The sequence below is a fragment of the Anopheles gambiae genome, chromosome 2 (assembly GCF_943734735.2).
Source record: "Anopheles gambiae chromosome 2, idAnoGambNW_F1_1, whole genome shotgun sequence".
In the NCBI taxonomy this organism is placed as follows: domain Eukaryota; kingdom Metazoa; phylum Arthropoda; class Insecta; order Diptera; family Culicidae; genus Anopheles; species Anopheles gambiae.
This window is the reverse complement of record NC_064601.1, coordinates 100253359-100269798: the sequence shown is the minus strand read 5'-3', so window position 1 is coordinate 100269798 and position 16440 is coordinate 100253359. Positions and strand designations below refer to the sequence as shown.

The 16440-nt window shown below is 37.7% G+C and overlaps 1 protein-coding gene across 1 annotated transcript; it reads left to right on the top strand.

The window, feature by feature from the left end:
- Nucleotides 1-1677: 1677 nt before the first annotated feature.
- LOC1277015 (uncharacterized) lies at nt 1678-2841 on the top strand. The gene is made up of 3 exons (XM_061644975.1): nt 1678-1985; nt 2067-2408; nt 2486-2841. Exons 1-3 carry the CDS (start codon nt 1862-1864, stop codon nt 2584-2586), a joined length of 567 nt encoding a protein of 188 aa, XP_061500959.1. The 5' UTR covers nt 1678-1861; the 3' UTR covers nt 2587-2841.
- Nucleotides 2842-16440: the final 13599 nt, after the last annotated feature.

Below are 16440 nucleotides of genomic sequence, written 5' to 3'. Positions count from 1 at the left end.
AACCATTTTCACGTGCGTATGCGTAGGTTGCAAAACCAAACAAACCCGAATTTAAAAAAGCACATTCCATTTTGTATGTTTGTTTGCTAAAATAGACTTGTTTGTGGTTTGTTCTTTCATTTAAAATATCATTTAATGTGTTTCTTTCTGATATTGTTATGGAGTTAATTATTGAAGTCGATTTTCTTTAATTATTCTGATGTTTTTGAAAGAGTTTGCTTGTTTTCTATTTTATTAATATTTCTTTTGCTACTATTTCCTATTCACTATTATTTGTTCGTGTTTTTGTTTATTCGTCCATTTAAAATTTGTTTACCCCTTACTTTCTATTTTTGACGACTTGTTTGCTTTGGTAAGTTTAACATTATTGAATTTATTTTCTTTATTATTCTACTAATCAATTTTGATTGTATTTGATTTTTTCTGTTGTAATATTATTGTTGTAGTATCCTTATACAGTTTGGTATAGATTTTTGTTGATGTATTTGTATTTTTTTTCCTAAGAAAAACCTATTCAAATGCCTTTGTTTTGAACATTTTCGATTCCAACCTGTTCCATGCAAATAACATCGTAAAACACATTGAGCAGTAACAGAGCATATTACCGTAGCTAACAATACAGCGCAAAACTAACCCTCATACAAATGATCCATAGAGTCCATCTGGAAAAAAATCACGTTTCTTCTTACATGTCTTACGCACATTGGCATGCACTAACCATAGCCACCTCGCACACGCACCCAATCAAAACACTAAACTACTCTGCGCGGGTATGGAAATCAAATGTAACAGCAGAAAAAGGTGTACTACAGCCTCGGTAGCATAATTGAACGGGAAACTAACAAACAAAAAACGAACCACTTTTTAAACTACTTAAAATCGATGTTTGTCGTGCCCAAAATGTGTCACCCTTTCGTGTCGATTTTCTTCTCGTATCTGCTGTAAGGTAGGCTATATCTACATCTACACCTAGGATCTAATCGTTGTTTCATCTGCATTCATTGAGGTAAGAAGGGCAGGAGATGCATGAAACCACTTTGGTTATAGTAGCTCAACCACATTTGCACCGCCAGTGAGGGGTATAGGGCTTGCGCTGCCCAAAAGCCACTACGTTGAAGGGGAAAACACGATACGCAAGGAAAGTTACCACGAGCTAGGATGTTAAACGATGCTATGCAGATATCCGTTTGCTGTAGCTGTATGTTGAAGGCAGAGCGCTTCACCAGAAGCCGTACCATGAAATGTGACGAATAAAGAAACAGAATCTTTATCAACTCAAATGTTGATTGTACCGAACAGCAGCAAATTTGTTGTCTAGATTATCCGAATACATTATTCATTTTAATTGATTCCAGTTGTTTGTTGCATGCGTTACATTCATTTTAAAAGATTTCAGCTAAAAGCTATCGTGAAAGTTCAATTCATTTTTGATTTTCCATTTTATACCAGTTTAACGTTCAATTCAAATATTAGCACCATCTATCCGTCTTTGCCCTAACGCGCCCTCTGGTTTTGAAAGTTAGTAACTAAAGCTGCCAAAGCAAAATTTTGACGCGCTTTTTTACGAAAAAGCTCTGTTTTGTATTGGACCAAACTCACACATTCATACGCGCAGTGGACACTTGCTACGTGTCTTTTGTTTCATTCTGGCGTACGAACAGTTTATCGCTCTTTCTCTTTTCTACAATCTTAACTTCAGTACTCTGACCATCGCGTTCCTGATCGCACACGGCACGGAGAATTACCTTTAACTTTTGTTTTAGAATTGTGTGATCAATCTTACAAGGAAAGCAGCAGTTGCAAAAAGCTCGTAGCAAGTGCGATAATTTTGTTATTTCGTAAGGTGCGAATCAAATAATCAATGGCTCCGGGTGGATATGGTACTATTGGCAGCAATCGGAAACGTTTGCTAGATGCGGAGGAACGGCAGACGAAACTGCGTCCTGAAAGTCCAATCGCACCGACAAGCAACTCTCCAGCACCTGGTATGTTCTCTGGCTAGAAACGAGCAGTTTGTGTTTGTTTGTAAGAATGAAGCAATAATTTTGTATGCGCTTTGCTTTTAGATGGACCTGTAGCGATGGCGGCAGCTGCGGAAACTGCACCGCAGAAATCTGTACAGTCCACTGATAGCTTGGAGGAAAGCGACGTCGACGTAGGTAGCGAAGACGAATGGAGCATTTTTGACAGTTCTGATCCGTACAGTGAGACTGATGACGATACTGAAGACAGTACAGATGATGAAGACTATGGATCAAATACGTTTGTTCAAAATCTTCGAGCTTGGGCCATTTCTACCAAGCAGACACGGTTTGCACTAAACTCACTGCTAGCCTTGCTGCGGGAGAAAACAAACTTGAAGGTGCCGAGAAATGCCCGAACGCTGCTGAAAGTGCCACCCAAGCCGAGTACGTAACAAATCGATCCTAGCAGGCCAAAATATTACTGCTGCGCTGCTTAGCTCCACTTTTTCTTTTTTTTTAAGGAACCAGAATACAAACCATGCGCTACTTTGGTTGTATTTTCTTGTTTGGTGAATCTGCTACTGTACAGTGTAGCGGTAAGCCAGTTGCATGTGAGTACTAAGCAACGGTTTTTGTCCTAAACGCGAAAGTATTTCTTTTGTATTAAAACTTAAACGCTTGATACCTGGTGGAAATCCAGATAAAACAAAGAAGTTATAAATTGGATTATGCGCCATGTTAACTAACACACTAGAAGGACACTAGAAGGAAAGAAATAGAAGGAAACACTAGAATTAAACTAAAAGATGTGGAAATGGACGAGAATTGTACTAGTAATGGTCTAATAAAAAAATAATGAAATTTAAACAGAAAAAAACATGTTTTTCTTTTACTCCTTCTTTAATACATTTGCCTCTTTATCTATTTGATATTATTTATGCCTCAGATGCACAGATCTGAAACATTCGCTACACTAGGATGGGATCGATACATCATAATGCAGGGCTGATAATACTTAACCTTTCATCGAATTGCTATTTTTCTATAATATTTTCCATGTCGGTTTTATCTGGTGGGACGGAAAGTTGGTTGTGAAATTTGTTTGAAATCAATTTCTGAAGGAAGCTAAAAGGGAAGTAGTCTGAATCCGTGTGGAACCGTCAGACCTGACTGAAATTATCAGAAACATTTCTATTGTCCGAAGCAATTCTAGACCTGGTTACCATACATACACGTAAAGTACAAGCCGTAAAACAGCAAAGCGAGCTTGCAAAATAACAATTCTGTTTCTTCAATGATTCCGGACAATTCCGGAAGATTCCAGTCGATTCCGACGGGCTTCGACATTTTTGGACGATTCCGAACGATTCTGGGTGGGGTTGTCGGTTCAAATCCCGAATCAATCAACAAACATATTTCATAGTTTAAATAATGAATAATGAATTGAATAATATTCATACGTTCGGGGAGTCATAACATTTCAAATATTTGAACATTTCAAGGCAAGCAACACATAGAGCTTAGCATAACTTGCTGCAGTTAGGGTTTCCGTTCCGCCGGTCCCTGGAGACTGCCGTAGGGCAAAACGTGTTAAGCAATTAACAGGTTTTGTTTCTTGTTCAGAAAAGGACTTTGCGGTAAACGTAAGAAAGAATCTTCAGATTTCAGATTTATCTCATCATTATCGGACGCAAATTTGTAGCAAGAACTGTTTGAAAAAGATAGACAATACACAAGAAGCCAGACATATTATTATGAATCGATTGAACTCAGCGTCAAAAAATGTGCTGGAGTCTATTTAATCTGGATTATCCAATGGGTTTAAAAATGAAAAATAGCAATGAACTGGACAAATTGACTTTATTTCGTAAAGCACACATATAATAACGCAATTTCTCCCAACACATCAAATAGAAATATCTATGAAATAGTGAAACGTAATGTAAAGAAGAAGTAAGAAATCCAAGAAAACTAAGCTGCACAACTATACAAAAATATATAATGGTGCTAATGATGACGAAGAGGAGCACAAAAAAGGAATAAGAATCAGAAGGAGAACATGATGGCGAGCATGCTGATGAGCAAGAGGAGAAGGAAATGATAAACGAGCATGAGATCGAAAAAGGAAGATAAAAAACCGAAGGTTAAGAGCGTAACAAAAATAAAAAAGAAAAAGAGACAATGATAAAAAAAATTTGGATGTCATTTTTACAAAGAGTCTCGAAAAAAACATTTTGTAGCATCTATTAAGAATTATATTATTATTACAATTATTATTACATTGCTATTATTACCATTTTAGTTAATAGTTATAAAACATTGAAAATTTTGTTCATATTGAACAAAACTCATTATTTGGTATGGTATTTGAGCACAGGCGTATTAGAAGACTGTGAATGATGACTACTTCTTAACTTAAATTAAAAAATAGCATAACTTTTCAACGCGGGGTTATGTTTGTTAGACTTATCACTTGTGTGAAAAATGAGTCAGTTTGTTGTTCTTAAAATGTTTCGTAGATTCGTTCTTTTCATGTCTTGTTGAAGAAAATATTATATTTAAATTTTTAAATAAACAACCGACGGCAATTTTTTAGTATCAAATTCCGTATTTTCAATTACAAAGTTTTTCGATTTGCAAATTCGTTTTTAAATGTAAATAATATTTGGCATACTTGTGCAAAATGTGAAAATATTATTAAATAATACGATTTGTGGTATCTTCTTGACTATATCCCAGTAACATACAAATATCACCTACTGAACCTAAACGCCTGAGCATTAGTACATAAACTTATCAAGTTTATTTTTGAGCCATATGATGAAAGAGCAAATTCTTAAATTTTTGTATGAATTCATATAACTTCAACAATAATTGTAGTAGTTTTAAATCATTTATTTGCTTTCTATTATTGGCTTGGTGGGCATAGGTGTGTTGAAAATCTGATTCTAATTAATACTTTGTAAACTAAAAAGGGATATCTTACAAAAAACTCTAGGTACATTTCAATCTTAGTCATGTTTACACTATAAATCAACTACATTTTATACGCGTTGTACGGCATACATTTGAGCGAACGTGAGTACCGAAAAGTTCATACGTCGCTAGCAGCCGACAATGCAAACAAAAATAAAGGATTATGAAAAGTATAGATCTTTAAGTAACATTTATTTCTGCTATGTGTGTTGCTGATGTTTGTCTTAGGATTGTAGTAACACTTTACACATTAAAATATTTTTGTTTTCTCCGAAATTAGAAAACTCTTATGTAGCCGAGTTCCGCAAAGTTCATACGTTCGCTCTGCGTTCGACAATTTGTAACTCCTATTTCTGTAACGGATGACAGGAAGCAGGAAAAAGGTGTGTATCAATTTATAAGGATATGACGGCTATTAAATTTTTAGTTTTAAAGTTTTATTTTTGTTAAAGTATTCAAATTAAGAAGATCGTTTGAATATTACCATATAAATTGCTTTGTTGCATTGTATATTGCGTTTTTGTTAATGTTTGCTTACATGTTAATATTTGCTCTGTAACTACACATAAATTTAAACACTTCTCCAATACAACTGCTATATAAATGCTGTATAACAATAATATTTTCATCTTCAAAATTAAATTTATTGCTACTATTAGCTCAAATTATTTCACATTCAAAATGGTTGTTTGTGTGGCGTAGGTCTATTTCCTTCATTATTCCAAAATTACGATGAGAACTGCCTGTGCAAGATTTCTTTATTAAAAAAATATGTGGTTCTTACTATGTATGACATACATATTTGAAAATTAGAAGATATATATTTGATTTTTAAAATATGTGTATAATCAAACAATCCATTCGTTGATAACTTCAAAGAAAAACAAATCCATATCCATATGAATATGATTATTACACCATGTCTATGAGAACCAAATGTTCTTTTATTTCTAGAAATTTTTCAAAAATCCATATGGTTATTTTTCCATGGGAAAAAACTGTCATCAACTTTCTACTTGCCGTCGTCCTTATGTGAGCTAACTAATATGTCAACAAATTAAATGCTTACATTAGGAGATGGGAGTATGTAAGACGGATTATAAGGAAATCGATACGTTATCCAGCCTGATATCAAGCCGAAATTTGACGGAAGTCAAATGGCATATCTAAAATTTTGATTACAACAGCGTAAAATCGGATTGGCCAAATTGTGCGGCCACTTTTTTGCATCAATTTACAATAAGCTTTTTAACTTTGAAACTTTCGTCGTTACGTACGATACATCAGAGTTCATTTGAGATTGTCTGAATTATGTTCAGTATGTTCATACAAACTATTTTACAAAGAAAATAATGTAATTGAATATCACACGAATTATGCTAGCATTTTCCTGGATTTAATTTTAAGCAGTCAATCAGAAAGTTTTGATTTTATTCATTACAAGACCTTCCACCAGTTGGAAGGTTGAGTTCCGATGAGTTCATACAGGTGAGTCGTACCCGTAGTTTGATTGGCTTAAAAAACTATTATACATGGTTAGAGTTTGTCGTATTTAACAATAATACAAACCAAAAACTAATCATTGGGCATACCTGGCTTGGAGGAATCATACTATTTTCATATTTGTATGATTTATTATTCACTTCCCTACATAGATGAGTACCGATGAGTTCATACCAACTGAGCTGTAGTACAGGCTGACAAACGCTTAACAAGTCAATTAAACGTATTATGCGCGGCTAAATCAGAGTAGTGTAAAAGCATAACATAATTTTATCTGATGTTTACTGCAAGTCTTAAAAAATTGATAAAATCAAACTCTAAAATACGAATACTTAAGGCACCGCATAAACTGGACCTTTCAACTCTGGCCTTAAAACGGGCCTCTTTCGACAAACCAACACAGCGATAGCTGATTCACGCTCATTTCCTCACACACTCACACCGTGGGTGCAATTTTGTGGAAGTGTGCGTTGATCGCCCTCATGCGGCAGAAACCTTTAATTGAACTAAGCTGGGTGCGTCTTTTCAGTAGAAATAGACGCAAAATTGCGTTATTTTAACCTTTTTTCAACTCGTTTTCTATAATCTGATGATGAAATCTTGTGACAAAAGTACAACAGAAGCTAAACTTCATATTGAATCTGAGAAATCTTGACGAATTTGTTTAAAAATCGAGAAAAATCGAACATCAAATAGATAATTATTACAACGTTGCCGTTGTGGTAAATACAACGATAGGCCCTTTGGAAATACAATGTTCTTTGGAGCTTGGCTCGGACAAATATTCTATAGGGTTGACACCATTTTACATTTATTATAATAGTTTTTTTTATATTAGATACGACAACTGAAGAAAAAAATACATTGAACAGCTTTATTTTGTCACTACTTATTAATTACATCTCTCTTGTGCTTAAGATTAAGGTAAATTTAAATCGAATTGAGATAATCCTTTGCTTAAAATAAGATTATTTCTTAATCAGTATTATGGTTCACTGGAGACGTTTTGACTACTTTTGTCGAATAAAGATATTTTAGTTGTAATGAGCAATCGTCAAATTTTGGGTAGCTTATTTTGTAGTTATATTTATTTCATTTCAACAAGTCACCTGGGTTGTATTAAACCTTCTGGCATCATACAATAGCGGCCATAGAAATTACTAAAATAACGCATGAGATATTATACGTTTCCTTGGTATAGTGATCAGAGTATATAAAAATAAAACACAAATTCCTGTAATTTCTTTAATATGCTGACGATATTATTTTGAATTTCTAACCATGTTAAACCATACATTTTCTTCTTCCTAAGCATATATGCGCATGTACAAAAAAAATCATTCCAGCGTGAGTACCGATGAGTTCATACGGACGACAAAGGGCATGATGATTTCACTTGAAAAAATAACAACTCAAATAAGCTTACACTACCATATGGCATATTAATTTTCTTCAACATTTCACTAACAATAAGAAATACATCTTTAACTACTTTTAAATTTTGTTGTAACTTTTTTTGCTCTACACATCATTTTTGTAAGTTCCGCAAAGTTCATACCAAATGCTACTAAGATAAACAATGAATAAATCGTTCCAAGAACCCTCCTAATAAACCTTGTTACATTGCAAGATAACACTTTTTCTCCAATCTTATCAATTGCTTATCTGTTGTTAAATAGAACAAAACAATTTGAGGCGATTTCTACGTAAAGACCCACACTTCCAATAACAAAGCGACTTGCACATCGAAACAACGGCAACAGCGCATCCGTTCGCGTCCCTGAGCGCCAATCGTGTGCACGCATTTTTTGTGGTGTTGTACACCGTCAGTACAGACCCACCAATACCATCACAGTTTGCTGCGTACAAAAATGCTTCAGCGCACGGCGGAGGTTTATGGTGCGTAATTTGATACTTGATATGAAGATCGACACGATTAAGAGAACGAAAAGTGAGTATTTTTCAGGCTTTAAAGGACAGAGGAGCATAAAACAAGAAGACAACTACTAACCACTTGTTGAATAATTCTTATTTTCTTTACACCCTAATGTGAGTGGTCAATTTTATTTAAAATAAAGAAACAAATTAAACCTGAAGCTGGATTGAATTTCGATTGTCTCAATCCATTGGCGAGGTCGTACCCCCATACAGCGGACAGAGGAAAAATTGTCACTGCGGCGTCGTCGCCCCGGAGCGCGACTGGATGTCGCCAGACTCCAAGCTGGTGGCCTTTTGCGTACTGCTTCATCTCTTTCCCACCTATTGACACTGGCACGTTCACTCGTACAGCCTTTTAAGATTGCCTGTTTTAATATTCGAAGGCCGCGGCCAGGCGAGCGCGCTCTCGAGCGCACACGCACGCTGCTGATCATGATCGCGCCTCATGATCTGATTGATGGATTTCGCGCGTCGATTGTTGGCCGTGTTGTTTACCCTTTTGGGTGGACGGATGGACGACGGAAGGAAAGTTTTATTACTTCGTTGGTTGAGCGTTCAAGTTTGCTGTGGACGGTTTTTCGACCGCGCTTAGCGTGAATTATGTATTCATGATTTTGTGTGATGATTTATTGTGTTTGAAAGATTTTGGTAATCAGGAAATGGAATTAAGTTTAGACTAAGAACTTAGAAATGGGTTTGACCTTTTCTATCGCAAATAAAAAAAATATCCTAAAAAGTACAATAAAAGAATCATTTACATAAAGTAGAATATAAAATAAGAAGTAACGATAGTTGATATTTAAAGCCGAAAAACAGCAATGCAGTTGAATGGTTCTAAATACACCATAGAACAACTAGAGACAATCAACAACGATAAGATATTAGTTTTACTTTACTAAAAGTAAGTGTTGAATTGATTGAAATGAACCACAAATATTAACAAGATAGGTTTGATTATAAAATTGGCTAGAAGCAAACGGATGTTAACAAAACTTAAAACGTTGCTCGTAAAACTCTTGAAACTAAGGGAAGATACTAAGATAAGGATTAGTAAGAGCAAATTACAAATTTCAAATAAAAAGACATGTTCTAGACTAGATATTTCACTGGTACATCGAAATGAAGCATCAACTGTATCTACTCGCTGAAATGTTTTGCCTTAAACTGCCTGGAGTGTAGTTAAAATAACAACTATTTCAAAAGAGCAGAAAACAAAAGCAAATGCAAGAGAACAAAATTCAGATAAATTTAAAAAAACCGATTCTTGAGTTTACTGTTGCCTACTTGCTCATCGCCTCATCGCATGTACATCGCCTGTTGTAAGTTAACATTCCCAGAATTTTCACCAATGATCCAAGCCCCTCAGGCCACAAAAATAACAACTCCCATGGGAAAAATCACACGAATCGACACGGTCTCACATCCTCTTTGCAATCTCCCCCTTACATCAACACTGCCCTCGCCCACCTCCCCAACCAACCTATTTGCTATCTATTTTAATGTGTAAGAGGATGAAAATAACATCCTCCAAAGCAACGCGGTGCTGCGCGCGCGCTTTCGAACGGTTCCAACAAACGATCAATTTTAATTCCGCCTCAAAAACCTGCCAAGTCATTTAATTATTCCACGATGTGTTTTTTCCTTCTTCGCCTTCTTTTTCTTCTATCCCCTCAACGTATGTGTGAGCTCTCCCTGCTCTCACCTTACCGTTCACTGTTCCTTTTCTTCGGCCAGCTGGCCAGTTCTTTAACGTGCTTCGCGTTTCAAACGATTCAGCCTCAGTGGCTCGATTTGGGGGGACTGATGGTTTTTACTTGACCATCGTTATCGTTTGTTTTCAATTTCGGCAAGGTTGTTCTAGGGTTTTCCTCAGTCTACTTTTTCTGAGCAAGTTCTCTTTTAAGTTCTTTTTACTTTCAAGAAGGCGACGGTATAGCTAAAGGAACGAAGGGCAATAACAAAACTGTCATAAACTTTTCTCATTATCGAAGCGTAGCGAAGGGACGACCTCTCTGGATGGTACGAAAACAATGTCCACAATCTACCACCTACCTAGGGAGGAAGAAGCGTGGATGGAAAAGTGGAAAAAAGCTTATCAGTGGCACGGACAAACGGCAAGAAAGTAAATTTAAACGATAATTAATATCCAGCCGGATGCTGTAGTTTTTTGCAGCAGGCGAAGTTTTCTCCACACCACCATCAAAATAGTACGATTAATTGTTGTCGTCACATTTAACACAAAAAATCTATTCCTTTCGTGGTGCATTTTTTTTTGTAAGAATAAGTTTTGAATTGTTTGTGGTGATGCTGTTTGTCGCAATCAGCAGAAGGCGTTGATGCATAATTTAGTGTAAACAGCTAGCTTTAGAATAGAGCGAGAGAGTGAAGGAGGATTTCATTGAATGTGGAATGAAAATAAATGCTAAGCGTCTGCTGCGTCTGCTGACTCATGCCGGCTCACATGAGCGATGGCGATTTGCAAGAAGGAAGTTCGATTAGATACAAACACTCTCTCGCGTTTGGAGGTTGAATTCATCCATCAATCGAGTGGCAAACTATTTCTAGAAACTAATAGAATCGCTCGGCTGGTACGCGACCAGTCTATTTTTGCACGTTGTTGTGTTTCTACTTGTTTTTGTTGTTGCCTAGGCTCTAGCGCACACAGACCGCGAGTGAGTGGAAACGTTCCGGATGATCGCCAGGTAGTGAACTCTCCGGTTCGAATCGATCCACATGTGCCAGTTCAATGCTCGCGCTTCGCATCACTCAACGCCCAAGGCCTCCGTGCGTATCGATATCAAAGTAGGCGTATGCTGCGGAGTTGGCGGGCCCTTGGTGTGCGCGAGCATCGAGCACAAGTATCTTGTGGTTGGTCGCATGTGCGTTGGCGAGGCTGAGGAATTTGAATTGAAATTGATTTTGATGTGATTTATCTTGCTTAATGTTTCCCATATGTATCATCAAAGAATCAAAACTTAAAGTATGTTCAGGATACAACAAGCAGTATTACAAGAAACTGAATAAAAATAAAACTTTCCACAGTCATGCTGTTTTCTAACTCTGAATTTTGCCATAGCAAGAGATTCCGGATTTCAGGATAGAACTCATATTAGGATTTCAGGATACAACCCCGTATGACCATGTTATTCATACATGCATTTATGTTGTAGACTTCAAAGAGCATTGTAATTTCAACCTGATAAAGGACAAGATTCATCTTAATTAATGGCTTGTAATGGTGTTACGTATCTCCTTTTCCAGAAATTCCTCTTTAGAATCTAGGATCTGTGAGTGTTCATATCTAATTTATGTCTTTTGTTGCAAGAAATTCTCGCTTCAGGACCTTGAACCATTAAATTGTACACATAACTGCAGAAAGTGCTTTGTTGCAACTGTATACCTAAGTTGTGACCCGGTGACTGTAGGTGGATCCTCATGTTACTTGAGTAGATATCAAATGTAGATGACCAGTGAACTTCTCTCCATTGTCAACATCAACGATATATCAATAAATTGAACGATATTAAACAACAAGCATAGGACATGTTGTAATTTTGCAAAATTAGTGTCAAAATTGGACTTGGATTCTTGGAAAATGGCACTTGTACGGCATAGTTTTTCATATTTCTCAAAGATTTTGCATGAAAGTGAAGAGAAAAATGTTAAGAAACGTTTAAAAAATCAAAATCCAAGCAAGAACAATCGATGTTGAATCATATACAACAACACTCAATTGCTTCAGGCTAACAGTTAATCTTCTAATATCACCACAATTCCTCATAAAAAGTTACAATTTACTTTTCAAAAATCAATTCAATCAACCGGTCAGCGCGATTGGTTTATTGCTTTCCACTGCGTTATGTGCTTTGTTTTAGCCCAGAACAAAGCATCGTAGTTGGTGGGAACCTGCCCTTTGTTCGTCCCAACGACCAGGTTTCTTCCACCATCGAAACAAAACTTTTACAAACCCCGATGAAATTTAGATTAATTTGCTGGAGTTTATTCAATTTATTATGCCGTTTGTGCCACTACGTCCAGCGCATCACCGAGGGTTGGGGTTCGGTCACTACCGTAACGAACAATGATCTTAATCAAATAGAAGACCGCGCCCTGTTGTGGCGGTGGCTGCAGCGAAAGCACGAAAGCTCTAATAAAGCGGAAAGCGAACTACAAGAACTGCAGCCTTCACAAGACAACGACGCTGGCGACATGATATGATACTGTGATAAAAAATCAATACTCGCCACTCAAACCCGTTCGTGGAATATTAAACATTTTTGCAATACTTTGTCCACATTCCGATGCGGCACGGAGCACTCTACAGCACTGCACAGCCCTAGACGACGAGCGAACCTTTAAGGAGCAGTTTGATGGGGTTGGGCAAACAGGAGAGTAAAACAAAACCCTGAAATCCCCCCGTTTTGCAACCTTCTTGTGGAGTGTGTTGTACACATACATACAGATACAAATAAAAAAGAAATTAAATTTACCGATAACAAAAGGGTAGAAAAGCATTTTTATTCCATCTCCTGCTCCCTGCGGCCATCCTGGTAGCTCCCCCCACCTCATCAAATACGTTATCCTTTTTATATTGTTTTACGTTCTGTTTACTCCTCATAAATCTAGCTCCACTGGCATCCGCTCTATCCGGTCCGGTCTACATGACCAGTAGCAGCAGCAGCAGCAGCAGCAACGGCAGCAAAAAAAAACATAGCAGCAGCTTCACAAGCGATTGCCGCTTTTTTCGCTTACTCGCTGTATGAACAAACCAAAAAAAAGGCTTTAGGCTATCGGTTGCGACGCATCCGTCGACCAAAACACACGCTTTATAGCATCATAAACCGCCAACAAATGAATTCCTACAGCTATGCTGCTCCCATCGCACTCCCACCTCCATCGTAGACGACGTTGCCGCGTTGTATCAGTTTTTTGGGCTCCAAAGCCCGGCCAAGTTTTCTTTTAATTTTCTCTCAATTCCTTTCGGCACACCGCACTGTTGCGGTATGTCTCCATCGGTCTCCGTTGTACCCGTTATTAAAGCCCCGGCCCTATCCCACCTGGGAACCCAGGGAATAGCCCAGGGTTCGCAGTCTGTTTTTTTATTGGGTTCGGTTCCGAGGTCCTCCGTACCTAACGATCTTCGCCATGTGGTCTTGTTGTTTGAGGCTACAACTCTTCTGTAGCTATTTTGTATTACGCTTGTGTATGTGTTTTTTTGTGTGTGTTCACTATGTAGCCTTTCCCTAGCTACCGAGCCATACTTTGGAGCTTTTTTATGGAGCCATCCCTTGCAATAGCGCTAGATAGCCGCCGGGGTGCCAACGGAGCTGTATGCGGCGTAGCATAAGGAACGGTTCACGTTGGGTAGTGAGAAAGTGATGACTCCACAGCGCGCTTGCATGTTAGTGGATGCAAAATGTGTGGAAGGGATAGTGCGAACGAGCTGGGAAGAATCGGCAAGGTTGTTGCGAAAGCACCTCAGCCACCGCAGCAATTGCAACAAAACTTGTAAATAGATGACGTTTCTTTATATTGGCCGAAGAGAACACTGGGCAGTTCCGATGGGAAAAAAGGGACACGGTCAAAAATTTGCGCTGAAATAAGCAACAATATTTATAGTATATTTCACTAAACTATTGTTTTATAGAAAAATAGTTCGGCATTGATCGTATTAGGATGGGGTTTGAACAGTCAGACTTCCCAAGAAGTCCCTCAAGGGTTGAAATCTGAAAGGATATTTCATCCCAAATACCGCAAATTGTTCCCGAATTTAGTGGAGTGGTGTAAGTTCAATGGGTCCATTGATAAGTCATACAAATTCTACGAGAAAATGACACTCTTGACGTTAATAAACGATAAGTTGATGAACCCTTTGGTTCAGGAAATTGTCTTTATCCAGGAGAGCTTTGCTATCTCATCGTGTCAATAATGTTTCTTTAATTCGGTTAATATTTTGAAGAATTTAAGATAATTCTGATTTCCAGGAATACCTAATGCAGTATTTCCACAATAAATTAAATGAAAGACAATTATGTACTAGTATGAAGGACGTTAGGCTCTATTTAGGTCATGCTAATGTTGATATTTATCTTTCAATTTATTTATTTTTAATTAATGTCTAACTTATTTCATGGCAATTGTAATGATATGAGTTAAACTATGGCTTTATAAACTTCCTTTTTCTTCTTTTTGATAACAACCTTAGATGATGGTCGCAATTTTTTTAAGTAAGTTTGTATTTGAATAGTTTAATCTAGGCATGTACTTCCTTATCATATATAGCTATTGAGATATGAGTAGATTGAAGTAATTTCTCTACTAGACCTTGAACTTTTCGCAGAAATATTTAGCTCATCTATAAATAGCTATATTTAGGCTTTTAGTCAGCTCAAAATGCAGCTTAATTTCAAAATAATTGCCATTATATTAGGTCCATAGTTGGTGGAATACATCTTTGTCTTTCTTTATACATTCATTTTTTACACGAAAGTTCTTGACATCGCAAAAATCCTTAACCTTCTTTATTTTATACCATTACCAAATTTATGTTCACCAGCTCACTTGTTCACTGTGCAATTGTTAGCCCTGCGCACGGGGATTTTCGCGAAACACTGCAACATTGCTCCAAACGTCAGCATTCTGATCCAAACGATGATCATTGCCGCAACCCCCCCTCCCCTTCTTTCGACAACGGGGTTGAAGCTGCCCAGTACGACAGTGCCATGGGGCAAGTGCGAGAGTGATTGAATAATGTGGTACGAGTGTGTGTAGCACCAGTAAGCATCGTAATGTAGCATCGCAGCTCTCTGCAGACGCAGTGTTTTTTTTAGCAAACTGCTGTTTTTATTACGTGCCCATTCACCGCAGGGTAGCGAAATGGGAGGAACGACGGCCACGATGACAAGACTTTTGGAGTGTAGCAGCAGCTTCTCGGGTTTTGTAAGGTTTTGGTAGCTTGAAAAAAAGAGAATAATAAAAAAGAGCACCTTTTTGGGCTATTTTTGAGTTGTAGTAAGCAGTATGTTTCGCTTTTTTGCGGTGTTCCGTTCGACACTGCTTGACTCTAGTCGAGAGGCAAGCAAATTTCGCTAGCGGATTATCTCTCGGATCATCGGTGCTGGGATCTCAGCTCCGAGACTTCATTTTGTGGCATCGCGAGTCTGTGGGTGGGTTGTAGTAAACCGTGAAGGATCAAGCGACAGACGTGAAGAGCTTCGTTGCGACCACAATTTGGAAACCATATTGCACCATTAAGGAGAGAAGGGAGGAGAGAATTATGAAAAATTGTCTTCCCAAAGTTCGTTTCGCTCAAGTTTGCTACGTTGTCTAGTCGTTGCTGGTAAGCTTCAGTATATTTTTTGAGCTTTTGGAGTAGCATCAACCGCTGAGCAGGTTTGATTTGATTTATTGTTGGAACCTGTGCACAGCTATCGTTCAGTAAATCTTTGGATTCTCTTTTCCTCTATGATGTACACTAAATATGCAATATCCTTAGTTCAATAATGGTTTCATGTATCTGTAACATCGATCTTAAACGGTTTCAACAATTCCTTACTTATTGAAGACAGCAAAACGGTACGAAACGGTTCACTTTAATCAATTTTGCTGCAACACTTCACTATCACTTATCAAAATTAATTTCTCCTTTCATGAGGTCCTTGCCTCAAATGCTTCAACGTAACCAAGAGAAGCAAAATTATGAACTATTCCATTTTTCCAGCGGGAAAAATGAAAACGCTAGGCAAAAACACCACTCCAAAAGAATGTAGAAAAATCAGAGACAGGAAAAAACAACCTCCCCTCGTTCTACTATCCCAATCGATTGGAACTTTTGATCTACCGCCCTACTCCTCCATAACCATCGCCTCTTTGCCTTCCCATGTTTCCCACCTCTTGGGACAGGAAATTACTTTTCGCGGCCCATTTTCCTGCACGCTTCGCGTCAGCTCCGGAGAAACCGCCAGAGCCAGAGTCAGTCGTGTCATTCTCCGGTTACCGGCCAATGAGGTTGGTTTGTGGGTACTGTACGCGTTTCAATACTTTTGCCATTCGCCCGGTA

Bases quoted from the DNA above. Each gene is read 5' to 3' on its own strand.
- LOC1277015 (XM_061644975.1), top strand. From the start codon at position 1,862: ATGGCTCCGGGTGGATATGGTACTATTGGCAGCAATCGGAAACGTTTG. The intron at 1,986-2,066 runs GTATGTTCTCTG...CTTTGCTTTTAG, and splicing joins AAGCAACTCTCCAGCACCTG to ATGGACCTGTAGCGATGGCG. The intron at 2,409-2,485 runs GTACGTAACAAA...TTTTTTTTTAAG, and splicing joins GAAAGTGCCACCCAAGCCGA to GAACCAGAATACAAACCATG.